Source organism: Neoarius graeffei, chromosome 3 (genome assembly GCF_027579695.1).
Source record: "Neoarius graeffei isolate fNeoGra1 chromosome 3, fNeoGra1.pri, whole genome shotgun sequence".
NCBI lineage: Eukaryota > Metazoa > Chordata > Actinopteri > Siluriformes > Ariidae > Neoarius > Neoarius graeffei.
Genome location: NC_083571.1, coordinates 43,712,059 through 43,737,854, shown reverse-complemented (window position 1 = coordinate 43,737,854; position 25,796 = coordinate 43,712,059). Strand labels below are relative to the sequence as shown.

General features: G+C 41.0%; 1 protein-coding gene across 1 annotated transcript in view; it reads right to left on the bottom strand.

The window, feature by feature from the left end:
• eys (eyes shut homolog) overlaps window positions 1-25,796 on the bottom strand; it is an 877,903-nt gene that overhangs the window by 32,473 nt on the left and 819,634 nt on the right. Inside the window, 4 exon segments of the mRNA XM_060915649.1 lie at window positions 371-515; window positions 1,055-1,221; window positions 1,909-2,091; window positions 9,413-9,585. Coding sequence (XP_060771632.1) covers window positions 371-515; window positions 1,055-1,221; window positions 1,909-2,091; window positions 9,413-9,585 — 668 coding nt within the window.

Here is a 25,796-nt window from a genome sequence, read left to right as displayed (position 1 = left end):
TCAGTCTTCTTCTTAAAATCTTATTTCACTTCAATCCTCTTTAAAACCGTGGAAAAGAAGAGGTAAATCCCTTTATGAATTTACATCGGGCTCTATTCCAGTCGGTCAATTAAGGAGCCTAACTGGAATGCAAAACCGTTTGGTTGATATTCAGTAACAGAATTCCTATGCAGATTTTTGCAAATTGAATTCGCCTCCTGAGCTGCATCATGAAGCTGAAATGAGGTTCATTACAAGCCTGTAACATTCAATAGTATAAAAAGGCTTTAAGAGTTAATCTATGCTATGCTTACTCAGATTCAGTAAACAAAGAGACACTGGAACATTAATTAGTTTAATTAAGAAAAAGTTGTGTAGCCAATTATCTTACCTTGAAAGCTATTATTGAATCTGGCACCTAAAGGCAGCATCTCAGGAATGTGTTCACTGTAGCCGCCCACATAAAGAGGACTAAAGGTAGTCAAAGCTGCCAGATTACCGGGACTTGACCCAGTCTTGTTCCTTTGCCCATCAACCTGAATACACACCAATAAAAGGTTATCTGACACTGAAATATTTCACTGTTGGTTCAATAGCACTCTTTCAAACTGTTCTGTTCAATACTTAATGGATGTGCCATTGGTCCAGGTCAGCTCTTTGATTTGGGCAAATACAACTGTAGAATTCTGGCTAAAATACAAATGGTCTGCTATACATCACTAGCACTAAAATCTGGGTGAGGGTGAGTAACATAATGCCTTCAAACATGTATTGCTTAGTCTAAATGAGCCTGCCTTAACATTTCAGAGGCATGTAAAGGAGTACAAATATGTTTGAAGTTGATTGTAATACCAGAGATCTTGCCAATATGAAATAGATGGTGTATCGCTAATTATGGGAAAATAAAATCACAAACATTTTTGCACTTATTGGCATCCATGGATAATATGGCTTCAAACTGATGCACGGTTTCCATGCAACAATGAATCACCATGGTGCAGTGTATTTTAGTGGAACAGTGATGTGGTCTACTGAGACATTTACATTGCTTGTAACTGAGAAAATGAAAAATCACCTTCATCCATCCATCCCTAAGATATCGTCCAAAGTGCACAGTGTGTATTTTGATCCTCTGGTTTAAGGGGTCACTCACAATGGTCGCCACCCCTGAACCGAGGTTGAATTTATGGATGATTCGTCTGTTTCTCACTCCCAAGGCAAAGAAGTCATCTCCAGTGATGCCTTTTGGACAGATATAGAGTCAGACCTTTAAAGTTCTGTGCAGAACTCATGCAGCAAACAAGCCAATTTATCATGTTAATTATCAGATGAATGGCTGCTGCCTTGTCTCATCTTCTCTCTCTCTCTCTCTCTCTCTCTCTCTCTCTCATGATTTCTGTCCTCCACTGTACCATGCCATTCCCCTGACAATTGCTTCATTATTCATACAGCTGTCTTATTCTGCTTTTCCCCTGATGCATCACCCTAAACTGTAATACCGAGAAAGCGGTGCCAAAGTATGGAAGATTCACGACCTCCACGTATTCCTTTTCGCCTGTCTGCCTTTTGATTAAATGGCCCGCCAGTGGTGACGTGTCACTCAGCAGCCGGTGTGGCTGACCTCAGGAAAAACTGGGAATGGTGTGACGCTTGCTTGAGGGGACCTAAGTCATCCCTCCAAAAGTGAACTGGTCTAATTAGAGAAGAGTTTATATCAGTGTTACTTGAATGGATTGTATTAGTTTTGAAGAAGAAAAAAATCTTAATATAAAATTTGCTTGAAAAAAAAAGAAAAGAAATCCTGTCTAATGGCACTTCAGAACACATGCATTTCCCACATGCATTACATACATTACAGAAATAATTTCTAAACACACATGGATATTAATTTCCCATGTGTGTTCTTGTATGTACTACAACCTCTCTCACCTTGTCCTTTCTGTCCAGAGAAGAGAATAAGGTTATTTTTCATGGCGGTGCTATTATTGGAAAATGTCAGTTTGAGCCGTAATTCATAGAAGTAGCTCATGCTGGAAAGAGGTGGGTATGCCATGTAGGACGCATATCCAAACTCATCAAAACCACTAAATCTGGGTCGAGTAATTCTGATGGCTGTGGAGAGAGTAAAGACAAATGAAACCTTTTTTTAAAAAACAGTGATAAACTCTAGTTTATTAATAGTCAATCAAAAATCTATCTAGTTCCCTAGGATACAACCAAAGATATGAAAATGGCATTTGAATGTGAGCTTCAGAGTATAATGCAGCCTCTAGAAGAGCCACCAGATGATGCTCTTGATCCACACACTGCATTTTTAACCATGCACTTGGGTTTTTATCCATCGCCATGGAGGAATGGCTGTTAGTTAATGATTGCTATGCTTTCCTCCCTACATTTGTGATTTTATCTTTTACCATCAGCATATGTTTAGTCACAAGCAGGAGTTTCATAATGTTTTTTTGAAAGGTGGGGAAACATGAATAAATGTAGAATAATCTCACTTTAAATAATCGGTCAAAAATTGCTCCAACAAAAAAGAGAGAAAAAAAGGAAAAAGACAAAAGGATGATTCATTTCATACCCTCAGCAAGCTGTCAAATAATTCTATTTATGTCTGAACAAAAAGCATTGTGGGGTTTTTGGTGTCTTCACATTATCTGCATTTGCTTGCAATTCTCTCATCAGTGAGTGTTTTCTTTCCATCCAGTCCCCCTCCCCTAATGCCTTGCATGCATGAGACTCTGCCTAAACAGTGACTGCATGCAGGCCTTCTGTTTTCCTTTCTGAATTATTTATGCTTTTGGAAATTGCAAAGATAGAAGCTCATTGCTTTATATTTACACATCATCTAATGATTGCCTAGGACACTATCAAGAGGAGGAGTGGATGATATACTGTCATTAAAAAAAATACAAACAAAAAACCCCCACCCACCCACACACACACACAAAAAAAACAAACAAAAAAAAAACAAAAGAACCTTGGTGTGTGTGCGCTGTGTGCTGCTCTACCGCTGGCTCACACACATCTGCTCATTTGTGCTTTCTTCTGCTCAAACAAGTCCTTAATGAGACCATGTGTTAAATGACTTCAGGTGAAACTCAAAGTCCTGTGCCAGTTTCAAAATTGCCAGGAATGTGCTGAAGGACATTCGAGATTTGACATTTGCAAAGGCAAACAAGAAAACTGAAAAAAAGGAAAACTGATAAAAAAAAAACCCAAAATAAAACATCCTTTAAGAAGCTCACTAACTATCCACAAACCTACAGATGATTTCAGTGTGTGCGAGTATATAAGTGTGGTACAAACTAAAAGAAAGCTGGCAGAGGGAAATCTCCCAAGAACTGAACAAGAACAGTGTCATAATTACAATGTGATTTACAGCAAATTAAGCAGTTGGGAAAAGCTCTGGTTGGTTAATGCACTAGAAGCAATTAGCATCAGTTCTCTATGTATCTAACTGATGGAGGAAACTCAACATATAAATTAACAAGGCTGTAGGACTGAGCAATTGTTACAGAGGTAACCAGAGTTATATAGGATAGACACATTTCAGTTTACGCTTGTTCAAGAATATGGGTCACCCCACACAGCAGTGTACAGTATTTCATGCGTTGTAGCAAAGGGATTTTGTGACTTTCAAACATTCCCATTGAAATGATTTCTAGCTAAATTAAACTCACTCTGGTTGGGGAGACTAATCCTTTATCCTCTGTTCAGGGTTGCAGATCAAATGTGCAGTAGCATACAGTGATGGAAAGAGTACAACACACACTGACTTGAATAAAATGTAGTCATCAAGAAGATTACCCAATGACTATTCTGATCTTATGTTAACTAACCAAATGAGCTATGGTGACATGAACGCCACACTGATTATCAGTATATAAGGAAAGGTATAGTTAGCTAGCTAGGTAACTTAGCCAAATGCTGTTGGAGTTAGCTCATGTTAATTCATACACGTTTCTAGTGACATAGTTAGCTATCTAGCAAAGGAGCGCCTTACCCATTATCCTGAGCATTATCTATAAGCTGTAGAAGCATTTAGATTATATTTAACACTTTGATATTTAAAACAACAGGCTATTAGTACTGAATAGCAACATGACATCTTAAGTATAATACAGATATTTCATACTTTAAAACTTTAAAAGATTGGTATAATGCTGATATCTCTATGGGTTTTTGCTCGCATCATTTGCACATCATCATCGTCATCATCATCAGATGGTTTCTTTTCAATCATTTAAAACTGATGATATTGGATAAATTGGGCCCGGGTTGTTCCTCTGTCTCCGATATTGCTGCTGCTGACTAAAGCACCTGAAGTATAGAGTTTCAGCAGAAAACTGCTTAAAATTTTATTGAATCTAGAATTGAAATTATTTAACATTTGCACATACTGTATTTTAATTGCCATATAGTCTTACAAGCTTAAATGCATTCTGTTACTAAGAGTGATCAGAAATAAATGCAGAATTTGAAAATTTTATTTAAAAAAATAATGTATGTTTACCCAAGTAAAGAGTGCACACAGTTAGATTGCATACAGTTCATTTTTGCCTTATGTAAGGGTTTTATCATGTATGAAAAAAAACAAAAAACAAAAAAAAGGCACAGAAAAGTAAACTAAATCCTGCAGCTCGACAGCAGCAGTGACGATCACCTCACACTACACTGCCACAGGCACAGTTATGTTTCTCTTCATAAGGATGCTGGTAACAAGTGCAAGTGACTGGGCCGATGAGGAAGTAAGAGCCTATTAAAATTCTGCTCATGCTCTGCGAGCGACACACCACCAGTTTATTCCAGCTCCCTGCAAAGAAAAAAAAGAAAAAAGAAAAGAAAAAAAGGTGGTCTCTATGCTAGTTCTACCACATTTGCCCTCTGCTTTCAGAAACAATCCTTATAGGCTTGTTTTTCTACATACCAGAGTTTCTCTACACTGTGGGAAAATGTACTGCAGCCTACGCAGTGTTTTGTCCAAACAGATGTGCATTTTCTTAGGACATCTTTCTCAGCATCATCAGCTATACTTAGCTCTGTTTGATTTAAAAAAAAGCAAAAACAAACAAAAAAACAAAAAACAAAAACAACAACAACAAAAAAAAAACCCCTCAGCATTAAATCTGTTGTGATATTGTTTTAAATTTAAAAAAAAAAATGCCTGACACCTTTTCTATTAACGTTTTGGATGGCAAAAAAATAAGCAAACAGACCATTGTTTGTTACTGGGCTGCTTTTTTCAGATTGAGCTGAGGACAACCTGGACAGATGTTGCATGATTGCAGATAGCTTCCAGCCAGCAAAGCTTTGGGCAAATGGACCTGTTTTTCTGGCACATGTTGTTGGATTAACTGATTTTTTTAATGTGAAAGGGAGATTTTCTGCCAGTGAATCTCTGGGTTTTGGGATTTGTTTAACCTACAAATATGACTTATCATGGCTAGCTAGCTGTAGACCTGTAAACTGGATGGACAAGTTTATTAAAAGGTCAGATGGGCAGAGTCCAGATGATATAGAGCAATAATGATAGCTGCAAAGATGACCTTTATAGCTAGCCATCATAATATTAACAAATAGCACTCTTCCCTGCTGCTACAGGTACGTCTTAACATACCACAGTCAACCATTTTTAGTGCAGATCAACAATGCACTGTATTTATAATTTGCTAAAATAATCATGATGGAATTACAGAAATATAAAATAAAATTCCAGATATAAACATGGAAATGAGTAGAATTTGGAGATTTGGGTGCAATCTTTACAAAATTTCTTAACATGTTATTCTTGTACCACTTATACAACATATTCACATTTGTTTTTTGAGCAAACTGAAATTCTGTCATGCATTTATTTATTTTTTACTAGGATCCAATTGATATATAGATTGACAAATAAAACTGGCTGATATATAGGCTATATTCCATAGATGTACTGACATTGTTGGCAATCATACCATTAAAGTGCTAACATTTAAAATGCTCTTTAAATGTCCTATCAAAAAACATATTTAAAATTGCTACATGATTTCGTAACAGAGCATTGCGGAATTCTCAAATATAATTGGTCAGAAGGTGTTGATTAATTCTGTCTAATAGTATGGACCTGATGGCAATTCCAGTTGTAGTTCAAATTATGATTTATTTTAATGCACTTCTTCTAATATGTTACTGTCTCTATAGTAACAGCTCATTCACAGGGATTTGTATTGCAGACTCTCCACATAATCTAATAATGAACAGATTAAAAAATTAGCTGTTAAACAAAGAAAAATATCAACTTTATAATTTGGTGAAGCTTTCTGTAATTAGACATTTATTTAATATAACAATACATTTTCTGCCATGGTGAAGTCTTAAGGATAAAAGATTTCCAGTTTCTTGCTAACATTCCCCTCCCCCCATTGTGATATATGTTTATTTCTGTAATATCTAAAAAAAAATCAACCCCAACCCCCCCAAAGAAACCAGGCCATTCTGTGGCTGGGAAGTTATTTAATTTGAGGGGATTCCCTAGCAAATAATATGCATGAAATTGTTTGCTTTGCACAGCCAAGCAGACAGAGGAAGTTCATGTGCACACGTGCAGCTTTACCTTCTTTTTCTTTTGGGTTTTACGGCAGCTGGCATCCACAGTGTTGCATTACTGCGACCTACAAGTTTACCTTGACTGTGCACTGACAGTTACATCATTCTGTCACTAAACAAACAGCTGATCACACCGAGGTGCTCGCTGACCGCCGATATTTATTAGTTTGGTCCTGCGTTTCCTTTCTTTTGCAACATAAAGCCTTTTCTTCTCACTTTCTGTTACTGTAGTCAGTCTTTCACATTTCATTCGCACACTCATGTCCTCCATTTTTCTCTCCTGTTTCAAATTTGTATCCCACAATGCCTTGCGCGAATGGGGAAAGCCCATCATGTGAAGCATGATGTAGTATCTTGAATTGGGTCATGTTGAAGCAGGAAAAAAATAACAGAGATGGCCCTAAATTCATGGCCCTAAATTCATTAATTGTTCTATTAAAAAAAAAAACCTAATAAAATTGGAAGTCTGTGATTCGAATTCAGTAGCTTTCGGTTCACTAAACAAAAATAATTGGGTGCCAGGGAAAATTCTTTTTATGACCTACACTTGAAAAATCTGAAAGGCAGTTTACCTTTAACAATAAAGCGAAGACAGTTGCGCTACCAGACACTGGCCTATAAACCTTTTTTTTTGGCCAAGCTCACTCACTTATCGCCAAAGCCTTTGTCGCCTTAGCTTACTCAGTTAGCACTACAGTCTTCTTTCATATAGTAAAAATGGCAAAGATAAAAGCATGAGAAAGAGAGAGAGGCAAAAAGTGAAAATGGGAAAAAAATAAAATGGAATCTAAAATAATATAAAACAGATTTCATAGCACTTTATATCTGAAATTAATAATAAGACTGACTAATTGCCACCATTGCCTTGCCTTTTAATTCAATTAAATTGTATAAGATATGGGTTTCATTTTATTTTATTCAGCTGTTGGATTCATTTGTTGCAGCAACTAATTCTTGGCCAATTAAATTGCACTGGATGGCAGAAACACCAAATATATCTACAATCTATCTATAAAATACCAAAAAGCATGAAAAGCAGGTATCTTATACTTCTGGACTGTCTCAAGATGTATTTCTGTAAACCAGTAACAAGTAAGTGCAAAATAAATGATGCTTGAGTACCAATGAGAGCTACAGCAGCCTGTACTACTGATCAATATAGACTTTGATGTTAACTGATGGTACTGGGCTTTAAATTGAAATGTCACCCACACTCCATGTAACACAAGAAGATTACAGCACTCCAGCTGGCACAGGCATTATATTGTCTAATGGAGAGAGGTATCTGGCATGGTGGCTAGGTGAGCTGTGCCAAAGCGTCTTTTAAATCTTGCTACCCAATTACGTTATAGCAAAATAAGAGCTTTTACATCTTGAAAGAGAGCTCTAATAGATGGAGAGAGCCAGTACAATATTGTCCTCTTAATGTGCATCGTATTATGTGCTCTGATGTCTACTGTTATTTTAGGAAGAATTCAGCCATGGTGAACTAAAAGTTTGAATATGGACTTTGATATAACTTTTACAAAAAACAAAAAACCCAATCCCAAAACATTTGCCCCCCCCCAAAAAAAATGAAGCATTACATTGAGACCATATTACATTACATGTTACATTAACACCATATTAGTAACCATATGGTTACCAGTGGTGAACAGAATCTGTATAACAACAAATAGATTTTGTAATTACCAGCTTGACTGGTGAAAGAACAAAAAAAATCAGGTTTTTACACTGGCTGGTAAATGTGGGCAGATTTACAAGATGCAAGCAAATTCATATTGCAAAATAATTTCTCATCTAGACTAGTTTAATTTGCTCACTCTGTTCTGATTTACAAAAATTAAATCTAACTGGAAAGGTGGCACAGTGCTGCAGCGGATAGTGTTGTTCACAGAAATAATTTCCCCAGTTTGAACCTGAGCACAAGTTACTGTTTGTATGGTGTTTCTGGGCCTGTTTTCCCCATATCCTCATGGGGTTCATCCAGGTTCTCCATTTTCCACCTCCCAAAAACATCCCAGTAGGTAGACTTGTAGGTAGTGTGTAAATTTGTGAATATATGGTGCCTGTGATGGACTAGTATTCCCTCCAAGTCTATTCCCATCTCAGGCCCAGTGCTCCTGGGATCCTCCATAACTCTGACTAGGATAAAAGAGTTACTGAAGATGAATGAAATTTCATCATGGGTTTGGAATGTCTTGGAAGATGGGGATGCCACCAAGTATTCTTTCTTGTTACACATTTGTTTGCCTCAGATACCCTTAAAAATACTTTAAACAAGAAGGAAGCTATTAAAGAAAAAAATATTTTAGACATTTGACCTTGCTGTGACCTTGACCCTGTCTGGATCAAAAACTAATTTGTTCTTCTGCTGGTTACTATGCTGTTTATCATTCCACATAAATCCTGCAAATATTTAACCACTCATTCTTGAGACATCAAAAATCTATATATCGAGAATCTTGGATAGATGAATGCATGAATGAATGGTTGCATGGACTGATGGTAAAAATCTTAGCAAGATAATGGGCCTTGACTTCCTGAACATGATTGTGTAAGAATGGCTCTAAAATCCAACCAATTCAAATGCTGGTTACAATGATAATTCCATATAAATCCTACAAAACATTCAACTACTCATTCTGGAGATTGTTGAGGAAATAATTCCATATCCAATAATCAATTACTTCCACAAAGAAGATCAACATCCTTTCAATGAAACCTCTTTAAGATATCATGCTAAAGAGAATCACGGATGGAAAACCCTTCTAACGATGGAGGCATAAACACTGGGGTTAGCTTCAGATCCAAACACTACTGCAGCAGATTCAGAACCTACCCTTGTCACACAGGAGGCCTTGCCACCCATGTGGGCACAGACACACTGCCTCCAATGGACTCTTGGGAACACAGGTGGCGCCGTGGGCACATGGGTTGCGTTCACAGGCACTGAACTGACACAGCTTGCCTGAGTAGAGCGGAGGACAAACGCAGAACCAGGTCTCTGCATCACTGCACGTACAAAGACCAAAAAAGAAGGAAACAGAAAGAGATCATTAGGAGCCAAACAAAATGTTCTCTTGCTGCATCATTAATTCAGCTCACTGTAGCTTGTGTAGAAAATACAGAAAATCAGGAGGGAGTGCAATAGATAGAAGGAGGACAGACAGAGAGAAAAAGCAAGAAGAGGCAGGGGGAATACAAAACCACCACAATGTGCAACGTCATGGTTGTGCTTTGCAATCAATAGAAGAGACTGATGTGTACTTCGATTATCCTGTCAGCTCTCATTGAATTTGCTACCATACATCTGGCCAGAGATTTGGGCTGCTAGATTGATTGTGCAGTGTAAGACAAATTATATAGATCAGATTTAAAATAACCAGCACAGGCCCCAGAGAAGGAGGCTCATCTCAGATACAACACAAAATGTTGTATGGGGTAGAGCCAGATCTCCTTCACTGTTACTGAGTGACTGGAAAACTAACAGTGGTCTGATTTCACTCCCAGGCTTAGCCTGGCTCTTTTAATATTCCTTTGCTTTGTAGCAGAGGCAAGAAGTGGAAGGTGGGCCAACAAGATAAGCAATATTCTGACTTGGAGTCCAAGATGCTGCTCCAAGATCATATCTGATACAGGAAGCATTTGAGGATTTTTAAATCTATAAATGAATAATGTGTTTTGGGTTACACTGTAGCAGAGTACATTTTGCAACTCCAGAGCTGAAATCAAGAAATAAAATATTTATAATCTCTTAGTGGTTTTCTAGGGGCGGCAGGGTGGTGTAGTGGTTAGTGCTGTCGCCTCACAGCAAGAAGGTCCGTGTTCGAGCCCCGTGGCCGGCAAGGGCCTTTCTGTGCGGAGTTTGCATGTTCTCCCCGTGTCCGCATGGGTTTCCTCCGGGTGCTCCGGTTTCCCCCACAGTCCAAAGACATGCAGGTTAGGTTAACTGGTGACTCTAAATTGACTGTAGGTGTGAATGTGAGTGTGAATGGTTGTCTGTGTCTATGTGTCAGCCCTGTGATGACCTGGCGACTTGTCCATGGTGTACCCCGCCTTTCGCCCGTAGTCAGCTGGGATAGGCTCCAGCTTGCCTGCGACCCTGTAGAACAGGATAAAGCGGCTAGAGATAATGAGATGAGATGAGTGGTTTTCTAGTCAAATAAATAAATAAATAAATAAATAGCAGTGAATGCTTTAATATGAAGCCGAGAGAGAAAGAGAGAGAGAGAGATTAAATAAACATTAGGATGTCGGGTTAGATGCTACATTACTGGTCTGGATAACAAGCTGAATAATGAGGCACCTGCTCAACTGTAAAACCATTTAACCTCTCAACCTGGTCTGAATTCTGTCCAGGAAAGGATTCAGCAAAACTGATTTGCAGCTAAGCATTCACACCAAATTATCATGGCACATAAATACATCATTAACACACAACGATTTACAGTGATGTTGCATCTAACGGCATCCAAGATAGTTGATAATTTCCCCTCAGTGTCAGTAACTCATTGGGCAACTTGGTTCATGACAGTTTCTACACAGGAGCTCCTTAGGATATTCCCAGGGAACGTCTGTGCACAGTTTGTCACTACTGTTTGGAACAGCAGGGGGTAACGCCACAACAGACTGTGAGATTAGTGCCCTGCATTATGGGCAACATGCAAACACATCTGTCACTCTGAGTGATTGCCCTACAGCACACACCTAGTTCAAACTGATGCTGATAGAAAGGGAGAAAATCTCAGGTGTCTGCTGCTAAATGACCTACTAAACAAAGGAAAATGTTTTCATGGAAGATGAAGTGTGAAATAAAATGTTTTGGGTTTATGGTATATTTGTTTACATTATTTACATTGAATGCTATGTCAAAATCTGAAACTAATGGAATTATGTATGTAGAAAATAGCAGATTTAAAAATCTGAACACTGGGTATTCTTTGACTTTTGCACATGAAAGAATTCAATGTACTATGAAAACACAGTTTAATTATATATTGGACTTAAACATTAGCATTATGTATTGGAAAATCTACACCAGTGAGTAGTTCATATATACATACACTATATGGCCAAAAGCCTGTGCACACCTGACCATAACACTCCATAACGTATGTGCTTTCTGAACATCCCATTCAAGATTTAGCCCACCATTTGCTGTTATAATAACTTCCACTCTTTTGGGAAGATTTTCTACTAGATTTTGGAACATCACTGTGAGAATTTGCCTATTTAACCACATGAGCATGAATGAGGTCAGATACTGATGACAGGCGAGGAGGCCTGGAGCGCAGTGAGTGTTCCAGTTCATCCCAAAGGTTTTCAGTGGGGTTGAGGTCAGGGCTCTGTGCAGACCACTAAAATTCTTCGATTCTTATCTTGGCAAACCACGTCTTTATGGAGCTTGCTTTGTGCAGAAGGTCATTATCATTTTAGAACATGTTTGGGCTTCTTATAGTCCCCTCTGAAAGTAGTATAACATCAGGGCAATTCAATTGTATTTGCTATACAATGAAGGTATTCGGGTTTGAGATCAAAAGATGAATTTGATATGAGAGATCATTTCAGCTTTAATTTCCTGATATTTATATCTAGATGTGTTAAACAACTTAAAACATGGTACCTTTTGTTTGAACCCACCCATTTTTCAAGTCATCAAAAATACATATAACTAACAGGTGTGCCCAGGTGTGTCTTGTTAGACTGACTGTTTAAATAAGTAATAGCTCTGAATGTCTACTCTTGGTTTGAGACCTAGATTTTGCTTTAAGTTTGAGACCTGCCAAGATTGCATTTGTTGTTTAAAAGGATAAACCAGGGCAGCACGGTGGTGTGGTGGTGGTTAGCACCGTTGCCTCACAGCAAGAAGGTCCTGGGTTTGAACCCAGGGGCTGACGAGGGCCTTTCTGTGTGGAGTTTGAATGTTCTCCCCATGTCTGTGTGGGTTTGTTCTGGTTTCCCCCACAGTCCAAAGACATGCAGGTTAGGCTAATTGGTGGCTCTAAATTGACCGTAAGTGTGAATGGTTGTTTCTGTCTATGTGTCAGCCCTGTGATGACCTGGTGACTTGTCCAGGGTGTACCCCACCTCTTGCCCATAGTCAGCTGGGACAGGCTCCAGTTTGCCTGCGACTCTGTACAGGATAAGTGGCTAGAGATAATGGAAGGATAAACCAACATGAAGACCACAGAGCTGTCTATGGGACAAAATCAAATCATTTTGAAGCTGAGAAAAAAATCATTTAGAGCCATTGCACAAGCATTAGGCATAGCCAGTAAAACAATTTGGTATATCCTGAAAAAGAAAAACACCACTGGTGTACTAACAACCAGACATCGAACAAGTCTGCCAGGGAAAACAACAGTATTTGGTGACAGAATAGTTGTGAGACCTGTGAAGAAAAACCCAAAAATATCAGCCAGTGACATCATCAACTTCCACAGGGCAGGCATGAAGGTATCACAATCCACCATTCGAAGAAGACTTCAAGAGCAGAAACATAGAGGCCATACCACAAGATGCAAACAACTCATTAGCAGTAAGAATCAGAAGGCCAGATTGGACTTTCCAAAGAAATACAGAGATGAGCCACTGTCACAACCCCAAACAATAAATCCAGGGAATTGAGGCAGCAACAAAGTAAAATTACCCCCGAGAGAAAAAAGGAGGAGAGGAAGTGGAAGTATATGAATAAAATAGCCATTTATCTCATCTCATTATCTCTAGCCGCTTTATCCTGTTCTACAGGGTCGCAGGCAAGCTGGAGCCTATCCCAGTTGACTACGGGCGAAAGGCGGGGTACACCCTGGACAAGTCGCCAGGTCATCACAGGGCTGACACATAGACACAGACAACCATTCACACTCACATTCACACCTACGGTCAATTTAGAGTCACCAGTTAACCTAACCTGCATGTCTTTGGACTGTGGGGGAAACCGTAGCACCCGGAGGAAACCCACGCAGACACGGGGAGAACATGCAAACTCCACACAGAAAGGCCCTTGCCGGCCACGGGGCTCGAACCCGGACCTTCTTGCTGTGAGGCGACAGCGCTAACCACTACACTACCGTGCCGCCCAAAATAGCCATTTATTTTCAGAATAAAAGTTCTTCATCCGATCACCAAGGAAACAGACTACACAAATATCTCAACAGGAAATTCACTGTTAAAACACAGAAACGATGCGTACCATCATACTTAAGAACCACCAAACATGGAGCACTCCAAAGACTATGATTAAGCTTAGCTAAACCATTCTCCAACAGATCTTTAACCTCTTCCTTCATTACCTCCCTCTTACCTACAGGACAATGGTAAGCATGCTGTTTAATGGGAGTGGTAGTACCAACATCAATTTCATGCTTTCACACATTGGTACATGAGGGCACATCATTAAACAGAGTGGGATGAGAGTGGAGTAAACCAACATAATCATCCCAATAACATTCAGGGAGGTAGAACAAATGCATTCATATTTTAGACAGAATCTTAGAGTTCAACAACCTGCCACACTGCTGACCATAACTTAGACCTATCAAACCATTATCACCTAATAGTTCCACACAGATCAAAGAAGGGGAGGTCTTTCCAGAGGCCACAGTCTCTGGGACTTTTTACTGCTCCCCTTGAGCAGCTTTCCTAGAATGGTAAAGTTTAAGCATGGTAACATGGCACAACTGTTTTTTTCCCCCCTCTGCTCAGGTATATAGATGACAGAATCTATTTCAGACACTTTACACTTTACCATATAAGGGCCAGAGAAATGGGCAGTAAGAGCAGACATAAGAACTAGAACTAAGACTTTAACTATAACTTTAACAAAGTGATGGAAAGGATGAAGAGTGGTGAAAAAAAGGATCTACTCATGATCCCAAACTTACAAATTGATTAGTGAAGCATGTTGGAGGTAGTGTCATGACTTGTGCTTGAATGGCTGCTTCTGGAACAGGCTCACTGCTCTTTACTGATGATTTAACTCATGATGGTAGCAGCAGAATGAATTCATAAGTCCACAGAAACATTCTAGTTACCAGTTTACAGAGAAATGCTTCCAATCTAATTGGTAGGAACTTTATCATATAACAAGAAAATGACCCAAAACACACTGCCAACACAACAAAGGACTTAATCAGTGGAAAAAGTGGAAAGTTTTAGAGGGGCCAAGTCAATCCCCAGACCTTAACCCAATTGAGCAGCATTTCACCTCCTGAAACTGAAGGAAGTAATCCCCCCTCCCAAAAAAAAAAAAAAAAAACAGTGATTGAAAGAAGCTGTAGTACAAGCCTGAAAAAGCATCACAAAAGAAGAATGCAAGAGTTTGATGATGGCAGTGGGTCATCAGTGTGAAGAAGTTTTGGAAAATCAAGGGCTATGCAACCAATATTAAATGTTATTTACTTGAGGACTATCTGCCTGCGATAACCTGGCGACTTGTCCAGGGTGTACCACGCCTCTCACCCATAGTCAGCTGGGATAGGCTTCAGCTTGCCTGCGACACAGTAGAACAGGATAAGCGGCTACAAATAATGGGTGGATGGATGGACTATCTGTTCCGATACGTTTGTTCACCTAAAAATTGGGTCATCTGCCAAGAAAGGTGCCATGTTCTAACACATCTAGATATTAAGATCAGGAAATGAAAGCTGAAATTGTGATCCATTATCTCATATTAAAACCCAAATGAAAAAAAAAAGAATTGGCTTTGCTCTTCCAAAATTTTCAGAAGGTGCTGTAGTTCCAATAAATGGAAATTGTAATGCTGTAGTTGGGGGAAGGCCAACTACATGAGTGTGATAGCAAGGTGTCCATATACTTTTGGCCCTATAGATAATGATCCCCTATTCATCCTACACTAGTTATAGAATGTACATTTATCTCATATGGCTGACACTTTTTTCCTCCCAAAGTGACTTACAAAGTAAACAGGATACAACTGTGAAATTGAGGGTTAGGGATCTTGCTCAAGAGCCCAACAGTGGCAGCTTGATGATGCTTGGATTTGAACTTATGACCTTCCAATCAGTAGCCAACTGCCTCAACCAGTGAGTTACCATTGCCATTTATAAGTAGTGCTGTAACTGCAAGCTGTAGTAGGGGTAGCAGAGCAGATAATGTAGAAAGGGAAACAGCTAAATGTTATGCCATGCCTGCAAAAGGAAAAGCAAATATTTCTTTCCATAACCTTGCAAAGAATCCAGACCTTAGACATGTGTGGGTGAAGTTTGAGTCCAACAGTTTGTTAAAGTTAAAGGCTTGCTCATTAAGGATAAATACATTTATTAGGGATAAATTTGTTCATATGTTTAAAGTTTTTATTTTTCTTAAAGCTGCTTTGTGACAATGTCTTTTGGTAAAAGTGCTGTTCAAATAAACTGACATGACTAAACATTTCATACCAAATAATACAATGGACCATGAAGTGCAGAATTAACCAAACATTACTGCTGATGGATGGACCTACAATTCCAACCCTACTGCAAACCCATAATTGGTACCTAGTTTATCTGTTCATGAGAATGATTATCAACATTGATTAGAAGACAACTTTATCCTGGTTATGGATCTACTGTTGCTAACGTTGTATGCACCTGACTAATGTATTCCATAGTCATCACATCAATAATAGTACTATTTATATTTGCCTATTTTTTCTTCTTTTAAGTTGCTTGAAAATAATCAATAATCAAGAAAAGGGTTGACTTTTTAATCTTTGTACCATGAACCAACCCCCAATTTGGGGGATTTCACTTTTTTTTTCAGTGTAAGGATGTCGCTACATATTGAATTCACTTCTAATCCATAGATGAACATTTCTAGCTCTGACAGTATCTTGCTAGCGGCTACATAAATTACATACTGCTCAGATTAGCTACAAAGCAATTTTGTCACTATTGTTAGCTACACTAAGTACATTAGCCAGCAAGCTCTTACTTTTGATAAGAGCTTGATGGATGGTACATCTGGTGTAGAGGCTTTTATAGAGATCATAACCACCTCATCCTACATCCAGCGATGCCCCCATTTCCTACTATAAAAAAAGTAAGCCTTTGTTCAGCTACAGCTGATGTCACCTTTTTTTCTGGTAATAAACAAGCTATTTAAGTGATTAGCCACTTCTCAGTTCATTCCACCACACAGAATTGACCATAGTCATAACTATTAATTGAGTATAGCAGTTTAATTCTGATATTCTGTTCTGTTGAGTTTTCTGAATGATCACTGAAGTGTTTATAGACTTTGCATCTGTTTAAGGCCATAAGAATTCGATTAATTTCAATTCAATAAATAAATTCAATTTAAATGTATTTCAATTGAAATAAATTCAATTTCAAGCTTCTTTATATTGTTAGATTTGTGCATGTGGACCTCCTTCAATTCTTACCGCAGGTTTTCAGTATAGTTCAAATCCCAGAACATTGATTTTGTCTTCTGAAATTCTGTTTGTTGTTTTGGATGCATGGTGAGGGTCATTATCTTGAGAGATTAACTGATGTCCAATGATTTTAGCGGTTTTAGTCTAAAATATGTTGGTTATTTCTGTTGTCATAGTCCTGATTGTGCTTAATGGTATTTTAACTACTTATCTATTTTTTTTTTCAAATGCAAGGTCTTTGCTTTCCCCATGGTGATGGGTGACATTTAGATTTTACATGTACCCTGGGCATATGATCCATGGATGATGATCATATTATATATTTGCAATATTAATTTATTATATTGACAAGTGAAAAATTTGGTTAATTTTTTGAGGATAAATACTATTATTTATAAAAAGAATATTCTATATCAACAGGTTTTAGAAATGAATAATTATCCCAACGTTTTTAATATAAAAGATGCCCACACAGCACGTCCAGCCCTCGCAGCACACATGGTTGTCCAAAATCTTTCTTTTTTTGGACTGCATGAACACTGACTGTAGTTTGGCTGAGCATCTGGGTTTTTGGAAACTACGCTGTGACCCTTTCCAGGCTCATAAGTATTAACAGCTTGCTGTCTTTCCCCCCTCCAACCATAAGCAAATATCAACATGAAAAATGACACACATAAAAAATCATCAGGAGTTTTAGAGTCCTGCATGTTCTTGACTTTCAAAATGAATAGCACTGGGGTTAAAATAATAAAGCGGCAAATTATATGATCAGTTTGCCTGATACTGATTGTAAAAGCATTTTCTTACTGACAGTCGCATCATCCTCCAGCACATGAAAATGATATACAGGGTGTCCATAAAGTCTCTTTACAATTTAAAAAAATTATTACAAAGGCAGTTGTTGAGATATTGTAACTAGATTTATTTTATTTTAATCAGGGTTTATTAAATTTTTTTCAACTGCAGTTAATAGACCTCTATATGGGCACCATTAATTGCATGAAGCACAACAACACGGTACGGTACTCAAACCAGGATACACATTGTGCCTTTTCTTGAGGAGTAGCCATTTTATAGGGGTTCGGTTTCCATCAACACAATATCTGAAACACAAAATTGTAATGTGAATAACAACTTTAATCAACACTGATTAAAATAAAATAAATCTAGTTACAATATCTCAACAACTGCCTTTGTAATCTCATCTCATCTCATCTCATCATCTCTAGCCGCTTTTATCCTGTTCCACAGGGTCGCAGGCAAGCTGGAGCCTATCCCAGCTGACTACAGGCGAAAGGCAGGGTACACCCTGGACAAGTCGCCAGGTCATCACAGGGCTGACACATAGACACAGACAACCATTCACACTCACATTCATACCTACGGTCAATTTAGAGTCACCAGTTAACCTAACCTGCATGTCTTTGGACTGTGGGGGAAACCGGAGCACCCAGAGGAAACCCACGCAGACACGGGGAGAACATGCAAACTCTGCACAGAAAGGCCCTTGCCGGCCACGGGGCTTGAACCCGGACCTTCTTGCTGTGAGGCGACAGCGCTAACCACTACACCACCGTGCCGCCCAAAATAGCCATTTATTTTCAGAATAAAAGTTCTTCATCCGATCACCAAGGAAACAGACTACACAAATATCTCAACAGGAAATTCACTGTTAAAACACAGAAAAAGGCGACAGCGCTAACCACTACACCACTGTGCCACCGCCTTTGTAATAATTTTTTTTAAATTGTAAAGAGACTTTATGGACACCCTGTATAATACATCGGAATATTCAGCATAGGTGGTGTAGTGGTTAGCATTGTTGCCTCACAGCAAAAAGGTTCTGGGTTTGAGCCCAGTGGCCAACAGGGGCCGTTCTGTGTGGAGTTTTAAAGTGCATATCACAAGTAAAATCAGGAGCAAGATCAATGTAATTCTCCTATTTTATATTAAACTTTGGTCAAATATCTGTCACATTTTGCATTTTGTGCAATACCAGAAAAATTCAGTTGAAATCAAGCCATTTGAGGCGAATTGGTCCACCTCTGAAAAAACTTGGCATTTAGATTTCCTGGGAAACATTGATTTTCGTGACGTCACATGCAGGACACCTCCTTCTGAATCCTACGTCAGCGCTGGTTTGTTTATGAGAAAACAACCTGGTGGTTTTCTGCAAATTTCTTCAATGTTATCACGTAATTATTAAAATGGTTAACAGACGTATCGTAGGAGGGTGTAGCAACACCAATCTTGATGGGATTAGTACTCATCATTTCCCAAAAGACAAGACAATGAGAGAGAAATGGGAGCGCTTGGTCTACACAGGCTATGCACTGAAACTGTGCAAGCTCACACAACCTGCTGGCGCTTCTGCAGATAACATCACGAATCTGACTCCCTTGGGCTTTTTCCAGACGTGTTTTGTTATTTTATTTTTTTCTGCTGTAGACAGATGGCCTTGTGCAAAGTTATCCTTCTGAATGAATGTGTAAAGGGACATACTTTCATATTAAAAAAACAAAATTGGTCCAGAATACGCACTTTAATATTCTCCCCGTGTCTGTGTGGGTTTCCTCTGGGTGCTCCGGTTTCCCCCACAGTCCAAAGACATGCAGGTTAGGCTAATTGGAGGCTCTAAATTGCCTGTAGGTGTGAATTGTTGTTTGTCTTATGTGCCAGCCCTGCAATGATCTGGCGACTTGTCCAGGGTGTACTCTGCCTCTTGCCCATAGTCACCTAGGGTAGGCTCCAGCTTGCCTGTGACCCTGCATAAGATAAGCGGTTATGGATGATGGATGGAATATTCAGCATTTGCTGAAAATATGTAGTACCCTTAAATACATTGCCTTTTTGAATTCATGTCTACAACACTGATGAAATGCTAAAATATAAATAATTTTTACTTTTGAATATTGGTCTCTATTGTCCCTGAAAGTTCACATGACCAGGAATTCATATTATCATGCTATGCAGGCAGTGAGACACTTTGCAAGTCAATGTGTCACATTGGGATCACTGCAATTGCCCTTATGAATATAGTCTTTTGCTTTTTCAATTTATTTGACCTTTGCTTGAGGCTAGAGTTTAGTTTTGAGTCTATATGTATCTTTCTCATGTGCTTTGTCCTTGTGGGAAAATCATTATGATGAGATCATAGCCAGGTTCTTGTACTGCCATTTTGTTTGTTGACATAAATTACATAACTATTCAATTACATTCAATTTTATTTGTATAGCACTTTTAACAATGAACATTGTTAAAAATGTCCAAAACAGCTTTACAGAAATATATAAATGCCATAAACACATTTTACATATAATGATTTATAAATGTATTCCTGTATATAATATTGATATTATTATTTATATATTGAATATATTGTTATATATTATGTACAGCAATACACGATGAGCAATGTATTACTGTAAGCAAACTGTGGAAGAATGTTTTGTATTGCTGTATTGCAATTCCACAGGGATCAGTTGTGACAATACACACTCAAGTCAAATACACACTCAAGAAGTGCCAAGAAGTACTCAAGAAGTACTTAAACACACAAATAATGTCCACACTGGATAGCTATGTCTTTCCCAAAATCCACCAAGTCCTGCATACTCCAAAACATATTCTGGCAAAAAAAATTGCAGGCAAAAATAATCACCAGAGAAGCACTTCTGAGTTCACCTGTGTTACTAAGTAAGTTTATTATTAATACAAAGGAAATTCTTTGCTAGCTAAAAAAAATTCCGAAAAAATCCAGGGTAGGTTGATGAGGTTTCAAATAAACAAAACAATGACAAAGAGCCAAGAACGAATGAACACCTCTCACTTCTTGAAACATATTAGAAATTTAACCAGCTGAACACCTGTATTTATTTTTGTTTCCTCATGTTTTGATGTTTTAACTAACTAGCTAACAAAGGCCAGCTAGTGACTAATGGGTTTCTTGGTGCATTTGTCTGTAATTTATGCATTAAACTTGGTCACAGCAGTCAAAATTGAGAAAAAAATTCCTTGCTTTATTTTACAGATCACTGTATGTAATAGTGGCAGCGGGGGCATGGTCAAGCGTCGGTCTGTGAAGGGAGGGTGGAGTCAGGGAAGGTAAGTGGCAGAATCACTGCACCTGACGGGAATTAACCTGTGTTTGTGTGTCTTCCTCAGTGACCGCGCCCTATAAGAGGAGAGGGAGAGCAGAGGAAGGGAGCTCTCCCGACCAGAACACGTGTGTGTATGAGCGAACGCTGAAAAGCTTGAAAATAAAAGAGTTATTGAGAACTCAGTTCTGGCCTGCTGTGCTTCTGTGCTACACCCACCTGGTATAATACTACAGTGGTGCCGAAACCCGGGATAGTGCAGAAGGGAATGGCCACATGGAGTCCTCCCCCTTCCAGGACCTGGTCCATGCCCTCGCCACGGCCCAATAGAGCCAGCACCAGGCACTGATCGCCCTCTGGAAGGAGCAAGAACAATGCTTTGAAGCCCTGGTGCTGGCGCAACAGGAAGATTGCCAGGAGTTCCGGCACCTGCTCGCATTGGCGGGGGCCCCGATCACCACCACCGCAGACCCTCCCCACCTCACCCTAATGAAGATGGGTCCTCAGGACGACCCCGAAGCCTTTCTTGCTCTTTTTGAGCAGGCAGCCGAGGCGTGGGGTTGGCCGGTGGAACAGTGTGTGGTGCACCTCCTCCTCCTGCTAACGGGCGAGGCGCAGCTGGCTGTGTTACAGCTCCCTGCCGACAGCCGGCTGGTCTATGTGGACCTCTGCAGGGCCGTCCTCCAGCGGTGGGTCGCACCCCAGAGCAGCAGCAGCAGCGCTTCCGCATGCTGTGCCTGGAGGAGGTCGGCCGGCTGTTCGCGTCTGGCCAGCAACTCCGGGACGCCTGCCGGCGGTGGCTGAGGGCCGACAACCACGATGCCAAGGGAATCATCGATCTGGTGGTGCTGGAGCAATTCGTCGCTCGACTTCCAGAAGGAACCACGGAGTGGATCCAGTGCCATCGCCCAGTGTCACTGGATCAGGCCATCGAGCTGGCGGAGGACCATATGGTGGCCGTTCCGACAGCAGGACAGCATGTCTCCCCTTCTCCCCTCTCCTCTCCCTCTCTCCCCCCTTCTGTTCCTTGTCCTCGCCCCATTCCCCCACCGCGGAGGTGGGGGCCGGCTCCACCCCAGCCAGCCCGCCGCACCTGCGGTGTCCTACCATTTCCTACTTCCATGTCTGTGTCTTCCCCCTCTCAGGTGAGTGATCTCTGGAACATCGGTGCAGAGAGAGAGCCTGGGCTGGTATGCTGGCGCTGCGGGGAACCGGGGCACCTCCAGCATCAGTGCTCGGCAATGGAGGTGGGCGCGGTGGTCTGGATCCCCGACGCGCCGGGGACCGCCCTCGATCGGACCGGAGCGTATCGCATACCGGTGAGTATTCAAGGGGATACGTATCAGGCTTTGGTGGACTCCGGCTGTAATCAGACCTCAATCCACCAAAGCCTGGTGCAAGACGAGGCATTGGGGAGAGCACAATTGGTGAAGGTGTTGTGTGTGCACCAGTGGTGGCTCCTGAATTTTTTTTCAGGGGGGGCAATTTTCCCCCGTTATGTCTACACGGACCATAAATGTCCACAGGACTGAAGTAAATTGACCTAGTCAACTGTTCTACAGAATGTTCTGTAAATAGATTTTGTACTTCAAACTCCATGACCAGCAAGAATTTTACAGACTGTGCAACTTAAAGACAAACAGGAAAGTGCACTTACTGTAACAAAACATTGTAAATAGTTGGCTAACATAACAATAGCAGTTGAATAAATAGATGAGTGGATCTTTAGATCTTGCAATTACTGGTATTTACCAAGTATATTACCAAAGTGCTAACTCTCAGAGCAAAGTGTGGCAAATATAAAAATGCACATTGAAAACATCAAAAGTGAACTGATTCTGTGACTGTGTGTGTGTGTGAGAGTCACGAAGTCAACCAAACCCAGAAAAACACCATGGTGACTGGAGCCCTCAGTTTCGTCTTTGCCTCGTAGAGCTAACTCGAACACTCCACAAAATTTCACGCATTGGGTTAATATGTGCCTGTTCTTGCTCACCTCATTGTTGTGGCAGTGAACTGCTAGCCTGTAGCCCTCATCCAGCTGTGTAGCAATGTTCACTCTCCCAAAAGCGAAAATTTCAGGCAGCTGCCCATGTGAATCTTTGATGACTCATGTTTTTTTATTTTCTCCAACAAATGATGCATGTCCGAAACTCCAGTGACAGTCCAAGCAGTGTTGTCCGTGGAGCCACCTCCAGGGTGGAAAAGTAAGCAGGGGGAGCAGAAAACCGCTGAGGCGTCCTCGCAGCCAGCTCGCGAGGATTTGCGCTGGGACCATGTTGAAGTAAAGCCTCGAGTATATGATTCCCCCCCCCCCGTTGAAATTTGTTTTATGTTTAGATTTGGTCGAGGGGGGTCCAGCTTGTTTTGTTGCCAATTTAGCTCGATTTGATCGCTAACTAAATGGAACTTCTTTTAAGGACTGCACTGAATTGCTTTCCGCATCCATCTCACCTCAGAAACTGAGCAGATCGAATGCAACTTTGCCACGCTTCCCAGTGATGTAAGCACGTTAGGGCAAGCCCCCCCGGAACTCATAGAGATTGCATTGAAGTGTCAGTCAGGAGAAAAAAAATATATTAACATGGGACTCTATCAGTGAACTCTTGGGCGATTTTCAGCGTGAATGAAATTGCCCCAAAAGAGGCGGTACTCTAGAAGCAAGACCACCCTGATTGGACAATGATACCCAGAGACAGATTAAAATGGCCTTGAGCAGCGCTGGTGAAAGTTTGTTTTAAAAAAAGAAAACGCACTGTTTTGGCAGTGCGTCGCCCAATCGCCCTTATGCACCAGCCACCCTTGGTGTGCACGGGGATGTTCACAACTACCCTTTAGTGTCGGTCCACATTCTATTTCAAGGGGAGAAATTTAGAGTACAGGTGGTGGTTAATCCTCGCCTTACCCACTCGATAATTTTGGGGACTGATTGGCCAGGATTCAGGGAATTAATGACTCATCAAGTGAAGAGTGAGGCCTGCCATAATTTAGTGGGGGGAGGTCCCGGTGTGGCTTTGGTGGGAGCAGCTGTCACAGAGCCATCCACGTCATCACCATGTCAGAGTGAGGAGCAGCAGGCTCCTCCTCCCTCTCTCGGGGAATCCCTTGCAGATTTCCCGTGAGAGCAGTCGCGAGATGAGACTCTGCAGCATGCGTTTGACCAAGTGAGAGTAATCGATGGTCAAACGCTCCAGCCAAACGCCACCCCATCCTTCCCCTATTTCTCCATTTTTAAGGATAGATTATATCGAGTGACGCAGGACATTCAGACTAAGGAGCTGATAACTCAGCTTTTAATCCCAAAGAGCTGCCGGGAATCTATATTCCAGGTGGCTCACTTCAATCCCATGGCTGGACACTTAGGGCAGGATAAGACACTAGCCTGAATAATGGCCCAATTCTATTGGCCAGGGATTCACGGCGATGCCCGTAGGTGGTGTATGGCATGCCGAGAATGCCAATTAGTAAATCCAGCGGCCATTCTAAAAGCGCCTTTGCGCCCTCTGCCATTAATCGAGACCCCATTCGAAAGAATTGGGATGGATCTCATCGGGCCATTAGATCGGTCAACACGAGGATATCACTTTATTTTAGTTCTGGTGGACTATGCAACGCGATATCCGGAAGCAGTGCCTCTTCGCAATATCTCAGCACTCAGTATTGCGGAAGCACTCTTCCCCGTCATCTCCCGAGTCAGAATCCCCAAAGAGATTCTGACTGATCAAGGGACTACGTTTATGTCATGCACACTGCACGAACTGTATGGGTTACTGGGAATTAAGCCTATCTGCACCAGCATTTATTACCCACAAACGGACGGCTTAGTTGAATGGTTCAACCGCACCCTCAAAAACATAATTAAAAAAATTTGTAAGCGAGGACGCACACAACTGGGATAAATGGCTCGAGCCCCTGTTATTCGCAGTGCGAGAGGTCCCACAAGCCTCCACGGGGTTCTCTCCATTCGAATTATTATATGGGTGTAAGCCGCGTGGCATTCTAGATGTGCTGCGTGAAAATTGGGAGGAGGGACCTTCAACAAGTAAAAATGAAATTCAGTACATTATTGTTCTGCGCACCAAACTCCACACCCTCATGCACTTAACCCAGGAGAATTTGCGGCAGGCCCAAGAACGTCAAGTCCGTCTGTATGACAGGGGCACACACCTTAGGGAGTTCACACTGGGAGATAAAGTACTCATGTTGTTGCCCACATCTAGCTCCAAATTAATTGCCAGGTGGCAAGGACCCTTTGAGGTCACACGGTGAGTTGGGGACGTCGACTATGAGGTGAGGTGAATGGACAGGGGTGGGGCATTACAGATTTACCACCTCAATCTGTTAAAACTTTGGAACGAGGATGTCCCCGTGGCGTTGATGTCGGTGGTTCCAGAGAAGGCGGAGATGGGGCCGGAGGTTCAAAAGGGAAAATTGACATTGCCCACCTCTCCGGTCCCCTGTGGAGACCACCTCTCCCCGACCCAGCTCACGGAGGTAGCCCAGTTGCAAACAGAATTTTCTGACGTGTTCTCGCCCCTGCCCGGCCGCACCCACCTCATAGAACACCACATTGAGACGCCCCCGGGGGTAGCAGCATGCAGCCGCCCTTACAGACTGCCCGAACACAAGAAAAAGGCGGTTCGGGAAGAACTCGAGGCCATGCTCGAAATGGGCATTGTCGAGGAGTCCCACAGTGACTGGAGCAGCCTGGTGGTCTTGGTTCCCAAGGCTGACGGGTCGGTCCAGTTCTG